Source organism: Pleuronectes platessa, chromosome 17 (assembly GCF_947347685.1).
Source record: "Pleuronectes platessa chromosome 17, fPlePla1.1, whole genome shotgun sequence".
NCBI classification, from domain to species: domain Eukaryota; kingdom Metazoa; phylum Chordata; class Actinopteri; order Pleuronectiformes; family Pleuronectidae; genus Pleuronectes; species Pleuronectes platessa.
In genome coordinates, this window is record NC_070642.1 from 18,359,326 (window position 1) to 18,370,363 (window position 11,038).

Sequence of the window (11,038 nt, forward strand, 5' to 3'; positions counted from 1 at the left end):
TAACAATTTGAGCATGTTAAAGCTCTCAAAAATCCAATTCCATTTGCCTGAAAAAAAGTAATAATAATCCTTACAATTTCAATAGGGCCTCCCACGGTCTCCTACGGTTCTGTGGCTTGTAAGGATCTAACTTCCTAGTGTTTTACAAAGTTCAATCCTCTGTTCGTGTTGGAAGACTCCTAGTAAGTCCTTCCCATACCTCATAAAACACAGTTAAGGAGATCACCTACCCGTGGATACTCACCCTTCAGACAGACGTCTCTTCCGTAGACAAGCGTGGGTCCCAAGGAAGCAACTGGCTTGAACGTTTTGTGACTGTCACATAGAGAACCTGAGGCTGATGTACACCACCTATTTCCTAAACTGAAATTATTATAATCTGATGAACTTTAAAGTAATAAACTTACATTTTTACCATGTATTGTGATAAGTGTTAATTTTTTTAACCAACCATAATGAATATAGAAATGAACTATTATTATCCATGACACTTAGGAATGTCTTACCTGTCTAGTTTGGACTCGATTGGACAATGTATGTCTGAGATACACAACCTTGTGTTTTGATGGTGTGTAATCAAACGTTGACGCCAAGCCACGGTCACATTTCGTGACAAAAACATGAAATTCAAGGTAGTTTATATCTCCATCTTGTTGGGATGACATTCATCTCAATATGAAGTTGATCTGATGAAAGCCCTGGGACAAGTTCGTCAAAGTGAAAATATTGACTATGGCCACTATATCCAAAATGGACACTATATACAAAATGGCTGGCTTCCTGTTGTGTTTTTTAAATGATGTATTATTTTATCTGCTGTCTTTGTTTTGCATTACATCATTCGCTGTCCCACCACATTTAGAAGGTTAATTCTATTCCACTCAAAATAATTTGGACATGTGAAGTTATATCACAGTTGCACATGTATTTGTATATGTGTAATATCTTGGAAAAGTTTCAGATTGTGTAGATAACACAAGATAATCATTTATTAGTCCCACAGTATAACTGTAATGAAAGATCTGTCTTTGACGTAATAATAACATCAATAATAATTAAAATTACTCCTGAATACGTACTTTTTCACCACTTTTTAATTTTCTGCAAACTTTGATAACAATTTGAGCATGTTAAAGCCCTCAAAAATCCAATTGAATTTGCCTAAAAAAATGTAATAATAATCCTTACAATTTCAATAGGGCCTCCCACGGTCTCCTACTGTTTGCTGTTCGGACCCTAATTAAGGAATGCAGGGTTTTACAGGATTACGTAGCTGGAGTTGTTATACTGGGCCAGTCCTTGCACAGTCCTTGGCTTGTAACGCTGGGTTCACACCGGACGCGTAAGTGACACCAAAGCGTGGCGTAAGCGCAGCGCCAAGCCTTAAATAACAGCTGGCTCCCATCCACTCCCATGTTAAACCTTTGTGCTGGTCACACCGGACGCTGAAGTGCCGCGCCGCGGCTGCCTAGCGCCGTGTAGCGATCGTTTCGGCGTCAAGTCTATTTTTTGCCTCTTGATGTGAGCGTATCGCGACAGGAAACACACTGAAAAATGATTTTAAACGATATTGATGAAATATTTTATATGATGTAAATTATCAAATATGCATCCCATACTTTGTATTCACCTTCTGTGGTCCAGGAGTTTTAATTTTACCACTTTTACCAACCACATTATTAAATGTGCCCCTCTGCCCATCCACTACAGCCACACAAGCAGTCATAAAGATAATAAAAAAGAGCGAGATGGGGGGGGGGGGGGGCTACGTATTCTCCACATAGGCTTGAGTGTTACATTTAACGGAGCAAACAGCGGAAAAGTTCTTCAACATGGATGACATTAAATTAATAATTGAAGTGGAGAAGTACAGTGAGTTGTATGATCCTCGGAACATGTTGTATAAAGACAACACTAAAAAATACAAATGTTGGGTGTTGAGATATCTATGTTTCTCTGTATCTTGTGATTATATTTTACCTATATCCTGTGAACAAATATTAGCTGTTTAATCCATATAATCAATAATGCTACAACTGTTTCTTATATTTGGAATGATGTATATCTTTTTGATTCAGGCGCAGGGTCAGGCCCAGAGCATGACCACAGAAAGAGCAGGTGTCAATCTGAGTGTCAATCTGACCCAAAATACAATTCAGAGAAAAGTGTCTGATGGAAATTCATTGTATGAGCCAGAACTAATACAATGAGGTGCTTCATGAAACATGGTGAGAAAAAGATATGAAATCCTCCTGAAATGTTTAATCTGCTGGGTCTCTCCACTGTAGCAAGCTCCCTGTTTGCCAAGGCCACAGTAGTGGGACACCTGGTCAGTTGAAAGTGATGTGCTTGCAAAAAACTGCACTTTGAGGAAACAGTGTACATCTGGCCAATGGCTGAATTCCCTCAGGGAAAAAGAACCGCCTCTGTGCCCACCCTGTGTCTGATTATATATACTGTGGACTTAGGATGAGTGTGCGCTTCTTCTCGACATGATCCAGTGAACCTGGTGACGTGTCCGGCAGAACCCCAGAGACTCTCTGTAAGTATTTCATTATTTTACAATAAATGTTCAATTTCCAGAACTTCATGTATAAGTGTCTAATTATTCCTTCTCAAATCCTGGATCAACAAACACGTTTGTCCAATCGCCGGAGGCGAGGTCAAGTTTAGTGCCTGGCGACGACATGGGACGCTGTTGCTTAATGTTGGAGCAACAATTAAGTATATGATTTTATACTACTGGATCAACAGGTGATATTATTAGCGCTGCCCGGCGCTTCAACGTCGCTTCTGCGTCCGGTGTGAACCCGGCGTAAGGGTCTAACTTACAAGTGTTTTACAATTTTCAGTCCGCTGTTCGTGGTGGAAGACTCCTAGTAGGTTCATCCCATACCTCATAAAACAAAGGGGATTACCTACCCGTGGATACTCACCCTTCAGACAGATGTCTGCCGTAGACAAGTGTGGGTCCCTAGGAGGCAACTGGCTTGAAGTTTTGTGACTGTTACACAAATTTATTTAGAAAAGCAAAAGATACAGATTTTTCTGTGCTAACAAACTGTGAGCAGAGCTTTCAGTTGAGCAACTTCATTGTGCAGTTCCCTTATGAGTGGGACGAAGGAGGCCTCGTTGATGGTCTGCCTGTTGATGAGGTGCTGACTGTTTCCTGGTAGTTCATGTCTGCCAAGGAAAAGGCTGTTACAGGAAACAGTTTTCACAGAGTTCAATCAAACACTTTAAAAAACTCAAAATGATAAATTGAAAATGGTTTCTCACTTGCGATCATGAACGTCTTGGAGCTGCCACCCGTGCTGTTTTTGAGCAGCCATGTTAGTACCAAGGAGCAACATCCTGGTTTGAGTGATGAGGCCAATACTTTATGTGTTTGTTGTGATTCGCAGGTATCGGTGTCTCTGTACCTGGCTTGTTAGCTTAGCTCTGCTAGCCCGCAGGCAAGATACCAGCAGTAATGGCGATGCAAACAGGACCGTATGCGTGTGTCGTCGCCAGGCACTAAACTTGACCTCGCCTCCGGCGATTTGACAAACGTGTTTGTTGATCCAGGATTTGAGAAGGAATAATTAGACACTTATACATGAAGTTCTGGAAATTGAACATTTATTGTAAAATAATGAAATACTTACAGAGAGTCTCTGGGGTTCTGCCGGACACGTCACCAGGTTCACTGGATCATGTCGAGAAGAAGCCCAGTTCAATCCTAAGTCCACAGTATATATAATCAGACACAGGGTGGGCACAGAGGCGGTTCTTTTTCCCTGAGGGAATTCAGCCATTGGCCAGATGTACACTGTTTCCTCAAAGTGCAGTTTTTTGCAAGCACATCACTTTCAACTGACCAGGTGTCCCACTACTGTGGCCTTGGCAAACAGGGAGCTTGCTACAGTGGAGAGACCCAGCAGATTAAACATTTCAGGAGGATTTCATATCTTTTTCTCACCACGTTTCATGAAGCACCTCATTGTATTAGTTCTGGCTGATACAATGAATTTCCATCACACACTTTTCTCCGAATTGTATTTTGGGTCAGATTGGCATTCAGATTGATACCTGCTCTTTCAGTGGTCGTGCTCTGGGCCTGACCCTGCGTCTGAGTCAAAAAGATATACATCATTCCAAATATAAGAAACAGTTGTAGCATTATAGATTATATGGATTAAACAGCTAATATTTGTTCACAGGATATAGGTAAAATATAATCACAAAATACAGAGAAACATAGATATCTCAACACGTGTTATTACGACACACACCGACATGAACCGGTCCGCCCAGCAGAGGGAAGCGTTAGAGTTTATGAGGATGAACCTGAGACAGGAGATTTTGTGCGTCCGGAGAATAAGCTCCACCACGTAAGATATCAATCAATCAATCATATTTTATTTGTATAGCCCATATTCACAAATCACAATTCGTCTCATAGGGCTTTAACAGGGTTTGACATCCTCTGTCCTTAACCCTCAGCAAGAGTAAGGAAAAACTACTAAAAAAACTTTTAAAGGGTAAAAATACGTAGAAACCTCAGAGAGAGCCACATGTGAGGGATCCCTCTCCCAGGACGGACAGAAGTGCAATAGATGCCACGTGTAGGAAAACATCAATAAGATTAAAGTTTTTAGCAGCATTTGATGAGGGTAAACATCGCGAAGGACAACCCCAACATGACATGCCAAGCAGTCCCGCTGCAGTCACAGTCCATGGTCAGCAACCAGCAGGACCACGATCCACCATCCAGACCAGAACGCCACTCCAGTCCTCAGTCACCGTCCACCGCCGCCCGTACCCGATGCCAACGCGACACAGGATCCGCCATTACCACCACGATCAGCCCACATGACACAGAATCCGCCACACTGGATCCACCACCACAACGCCCGATGCGCGATCCACAAACCGCAATCCATGGTGCGGCCACAGAGGCCCTGGATCTGCGGGTGATAAAGCAAAGGGATTCCGGGGAAGAGGGATGGGGATGGAGAAGCTGGAAAGAGAAACTCCTTGTGTCATGTGTCATAAATTCCCTTTGAATCTTAGTGTCATCAGGGGGTTTTGCCTGGTAATCAATGATACAATGATACAGGCCGAACTTGGGGCTACACTGAGGCTCAAGGTAAATCTGACTGGCTACTGGTTTGTATGGTAGTACGATGAAAACCATGTGGCCCCCTCAGTAGATCAGCCATCAATACCTCTATGCCTTTTTAGACTAAACGCTTCCTATTTTAGAAAATATAACAAGTTACGTTCTGCCGCTCTAATTAGCTCTAACTATAAGCTTTATCAAAAAGGAAGGTTTTGAGCCTACTCTTAAATGAACAGATGGTGTCTGCCTCCCGAGCTGAAAGTGGTATATTATTCCACAGCAGAGGAGCTTGGTGGCTAAAAGCTCTGGCTCCTACTCTACTTTTAGAGACTTTAGGGACGACAAGTAGGCCTGAATTCTGGGAGCGGAGTGCTCTAGTGGGTTGATAAGGTACTAACAGCTCTTTAAGGTAAAAAGGCGCTATATTATTAAGGGCCTTGAAGGTGAGGAGGAGAGTTTTAAATTCTATTCTAGATTTAACTGGAAGCCAGTGTAGCGATGCTAATACTGGAGAAATGTGCTCTCTTTTCTTTGTTCTCGTCAGGACACGTGCTGCGGCATTTTGGACAAGCTGTTGTCTTTAACGACTTAATGCTGGAGCCTGATAATAATGAATTACAATAGTCCAGTCTCTGTGTTATGTAAAGTTGTTTAACTTGCCCACCCATTTGACTTGACTACATTAAACAGATTCTTATTCTGCAGACAATAGATTTACTGTGATCAACTGAAACCTGAGTGTTTAAAGTCACATCTGCATTTTAAGAGCAGCTGTTTAAAGAAGCATTATGTCTCCTAAAGCTCTTTATTCAGACTATTGTGGTGTAACATGTTACAGTGAAACCTAAACTTGTCTGCTACCTTCAGTTTATACATCATTAATCTTAGGCCGACTACACTGAATTATTGTGTTAAATATAAATAATTTATAGGACGTGTAACTTTAATAGAATAGACAGTCCACCACCTTTTTCCTAAGCTGAAATGATTATGATCTGATGAACTTTGAAGTAATAAACATTTATATTTACCATGTAAAAGTCTGTTAAGGAGTTAACCTGGCACATGTAGGACTTTACATATCTGTGTATTTGTGTTGAATGTTCCTCTAGGATGTCAAATATGAGACACAACTGGAATCAAACCAGACTGAACACTGAGTCATCACTTCAACACTGACTCCAGGTACAGACCTGTTTTCATTACTTACAACAATCAAAGCAAAGTCTTGCACATAATACATAATGAATTAAATAAGGTATGCAATACTTTTAATGTGGAAGAACTCCATACTGTACATTTATTGTCTTGGTAGTGCCCAGTTTAATCCAAAAGCATGTTCAAATAAATAGTTGAATATCCACAGAAAATAAGGATACACACTTTGTTCATAAGTAACACTTCCTCTACAATAATGCCATCCTTTTATGTTTCCCATCATTTTATCAGGGATGGACGAGCCTGAAGGACACAGCTGTGATGACCATGTTTTGTCTTTTATGGCAAAGAAGAAAAATAAAACACTGGGTTCTTATCTAAAGTGTATCAAATCAGAAAGCAAAAAAAATGTATGATACATATAGCTACTATTACATGCAAATTACACATGTAGCGTATGATATTAACTTATTCAAATCAAGGCCTACTCTAATAAATAATAGGTCATGGTAGAATGTAAGTGAGTTAAGTTACTCAGGAACTATACAATTTAAAATTGGTGCAATGTTGAGGTATTTATACTTCCAGTGGTGTTATTCTACTTCATAATTCTACAACATTTCAAAGATAAATATTTGGCCTTTTTACAGTATTAATGTGATAGTATCCAATCAGCATTCTGAAGTGTGTTTGGACAAAAAACTGAATCCTAAATTGCCACTGACAGCCTTGTGGAAGGTGTGTGATAGATAAAAATCCAAAAATATCCATGATTTGTACAGTAAGGCGTTTTTTGAGTGGCTGATAAGACTGAAAGAACATAATCATACCCTCTATGTACTGAATGCAGGACCTGTGGCAAACGGGATTGTTACACTTTGGTGTTGCTCATTTTCTTACTCCTTCACTGCAATTAAAAAACCTTAAAATAACTGCTTTGGGATCTGGAGCTTAAAAGTCACTGTGAAGAGATCTGCAGCACAAATTACATTTTTTTTTAGGGGGGGGGGGGGGGGGGGGGAGTTTTATTTTGGAAGATTTAGCAGGAAGTGTGAGATTTGACTGTGGGTAGCTTGACGTTACGCGCACGTCAATGCCAACTTTCTGTGAGCGCACTGCTCGGCTGAGCTGGAGTGAGGAGACTTGACGCTGCAACCACCGCAGAACCAACACATCCAGTAGCTTTCAACTTAAACACAGAGGTTGGGGGATTTTGCAGCTTTTACGCACAGCGCCGGAGCGTCTGGCGACTTGTTTCTAGTTTGCCAGCAGCAGGTTGTGTTGAAGATCTCGGTTCATTTGAGCAGTTTGGGGTCGGACCTGTTGTCTACACAATGTGGGGGGTCCAGCGGACGCGGTACGCAGACTGCAACGGCTCCGAGGCCAGCGAGGAGACGGAGGTCGTGGTGAATATCGGCGGAGTGAAGCAGGTGCTGTACCGGGACGTGTTGAGCCGCTACCCGGACACCCGGCTGGCTGAGCTGGTGGATTGTTCCCTGAAGTCACCGGAGGAAATATCTTCACTGTGTGACGACTACGACCCGGACACCGGAGAGTTTTATTTCGACAGGGACCCCGAGGCGTTCAAGTGTGTAATTGAGTTGTATTATTATGGAGAGATCCACATGAAAAGAGGAATCTGCCCCATTTGCTTTATGAAGGAGATGGAGTTCTGGAAGATCGACTCGGATTTCCTGGACGAGTGCTGCACCTGGCACCTGCAGGAGGTGGAGGATGAACTTGCAGAGATCGCGGAGAAAGTGAAAACTATCCTGGTGGACAGGGAGGGAGACCCGTCTGCTGCGGGCTGGCAGCGCTTCCAGATGTGCCTCTGGAAGCTGATGGAGAAGCCGGAGTCCTCGATGCCCGCGCGCATCATCGCGATCATCTCCTTCATCTTCATCCTCGTCTCCTCCGTGGTCATGTGCGTCGGGACCCTCCCCGACGTGCAGGTGGAGGACGCAGAGGGAAACCTCACGGAGCACCCGACTCTGGAGGTCATCGAGACGCTGTGCATCTGCTGGTTCACTGTTGAATACTTCCTCCGTCTCATCTCCGCCCCCAACAAAATCAAATTCGTGCTGGCTTTCATGAACATCGTTGACTTCATGGCGATAATGCCCTTCTTCGTGGTGCTCATCCTCACCTCCTTCGGCGCCGGGATGATGGAGCTGGCTAACGTGCAGCAGGCGGTGCAGGCTTTACGCATAATGCGCATAGCGCGCATTTTCAAGCTGGCACGTCATTCCTCCGGACTCCAGACGCTCACATCTGCCCTGAAGAGCAGCTTCAAAGAGCTCGGGCTGCTCCTCATGTACATGGGCGTGGGGGTCTTCCTTTTCTCCGCACTGGGCTACACCATGGAGCAGAGTCACCCGGACACCCTGTTCACCAGCATCCCACAGTCCTTCTGGTGGGCTGTGATCACCATGACCACAGTGGGCTATGGAGACGTCTACCCCAAGACCACTTTGGGTCGGTGCAACGCGGCCATCAGCTTCCTCTGCGGGGTGATCGCCATTGCGCTGCCCATCCACCCCATCATCAACAATTTCGTGCTGTTCTACAACAAGCAACAGGTGCTGGAGACTGCGGCCAAGCACGAGATCGAGCTGATGGAGCTGCGCTCTGGCACCGGGGAGCTGGCGGCTGCACCCAGTGTGCACCAACACGTTTGCGGTGCGGGGGTGTGGGACGGCACCATGCGCTCCTGCCACAGTGAGACAAACATCCCTCTACTGAAGGATCCCAGGGGAGGGGCCGGCCTGTCGACACCCAGCAAGGACACGATCTTTGGAAGCACGGCTGAGACCACCGAGTATTTTGTCTCGTGAACTAACAAACACACACTTGCAGAACAGAATAACCACACATCAGAAATAATTCTCTACTGTAGATTTTTGATTGATTCAAACTTAACCTCTGGGTTAATGACAGAAGGATGACTTGAGATTGTAAATAGCCTCAATACAAACTGCAGCCATGGCCTCTGAGGACCTTCATATTTTGAAGAATTGCACCTATTAAGGGACACATATTGACTTGATGAGCTTTGCCTTTGCGCAGTGACTCCCTGTGGGCTGGGGGGAACTGTTTGAACGTGGATTCCCTCTATGTAGACTCCTTATATCACTCCCCCATCCCAAATCCTCACAACCAGATTGTAGACGGCACAGTAGCGTATTACTCTGTACAGAAATATATATATATATATCACCGTGAATGTTTGTTTTTTGAAGTAATAAATTTAGACAGCTCTTGTGAGAGAAAAAACTAATGTAGTGAGTCCTTGGGAGGTTCATGAGGCATCAGGTGTTTGAAAATGAGACTCACAGTGCCATTAGGGAATATATGAAGGCAGCGTATCATGTCTTTGCCTGTGATCTTCCTGGGATCAGTGATTTATGTTGCGACTGAGATTGAGGCAGTATTTCAGATGTAAAACTCAGTCTGTGCAGGAGCATGTTAGAAGCAGTGAATCTGTCAGTCGGGCTGCGATTCTGCAAAGGATGAGCTTGTCAACACTGGGACCTGAGCAGCTGCAGGACATGTTCTTTTAATGGGTTTACATTTTAGCAGCAGTCGTCACCAATCTGCTCCGAATACACGAATATGCAGAGGTGACGCAGCAACAGGCTGGACGTTAAACAAAGAATAATCCAAATAAGTGATAATATTACCTTTATTTGTGGAGCACCAACATAAACAAAGTGCATCACAAGATCAAGAGGCTGGAAAATTCTGAAAAGGGGCAAAGAAGGAGCTCAGATAGACGAAAAAGATGAAGAAGAATATGAATAATCAACCTCTTTTTCAATAATTCATGAAAAACGATATTTAAGAGTATGAATATGTCTGTATCTGCCTCAAGCATGAGTCTTAATTCAATTTTGAAACTTACAGAGATGATGTTTCTCACACTGCGTCCCACACTTTAAAAAATGAACTAAAAATTGCCCTTTAATGGCTGCTATCTTTAAAGGTTAAAATTCCGCAATTTGAAAGTTCGCTACTACACCATTAGTATGAGTGACACCAAAGCTGCTGCACGAATTCAACATTCCTCAGAAACGTCCTCGCCCGGCACAGCGAGGGGAGCTTTAATTAAAATGGGAAATTTAATTCACGTCCCAGGTGGCGAGGGTTTGATTTTTTTATTGCATGAGCCAGGAGGGACGAGCCGTGTCAAGACGGAACTCTATGTGCCCCAGTGTTATTTTATTAAATACCCACAACAGCTCAGATGTAAATGCACGGTTTGTCCTCAAAAGGTGAAACATCTAAATAGTTTAACTGAGGAGAACACAGAGGGCGTCAGTAAGAGGTGGAATCACAGTGACCTGGTGCAGGCGAGGAGGGTTTGAGTGTTCACCCTCACCTCTGGGTTACATTTTCACTTTGAGCCAAAATCGTCTGACTGATTCATTTCACGCAAGTAATGATGGATAAATGGCCCAAATCTTTAAAAATGACTACTTGAGCCAACTATTTAAAATGTTTATTACTTACTTTTAGCAGATGAGACCTTTCTTGCTTGCAGCCTGGTTTTCAAGCACCTTTTCCTAGTGTTCAGGTCTCTCGACTACACTTCATTTCAGATTGGTTCAGCAATCATTTTAGAAGATATTTCTCTTTGCATTTACCTTTAGGACAGAGTTGAGTGTGTAAAAAAGGGGGAAAGAGAGAGAGAGAGCGGGAGACCTCCATACGTGGGGCTCCCGACGTATGGAATTCATTGAGCTATTGGACATCCCCTCCACAATCAATCCTCACTCT

The 11,038-nt window shown here is 43.4% G+C and overlaps 1 protein-coding gene across 1 annotated transcript; it reads left to right on the forward strand.

The window, feature by feature from the left end:
- The first annotated feature begins 7,395 nt into the window (after positions 1–7,395).
- Positions 7,396–9,506, forward strand: LOC128460379 (potassium voltage-gated channel subfamily F member 1). The gene has a single exon (XM_053445555.1). The coding sequence runs from the start codon at positions 7,597–7,599 to the stop codon at positions 9,094–9,096; it is 1,500 nt and encodes a 499-aa protein (XP_053301530.1). The 5' UTR covers positions 7,396–7,596; the 3' UTR covers positions 9,097–9,506.
- Positions 9,507–11,038: the final 1,532 nt, after the last annotated feature.

Bases quoted from the DNA above. Each gene is read 5' to 3' on its own strand.
- LOC128460379 (XM_053445555.1), top strand. From the start codon at position 7,597: ATGTGGGGGGTCCAGCGGACGCGGTACGCAGACTGCAACGGCTCCGAG.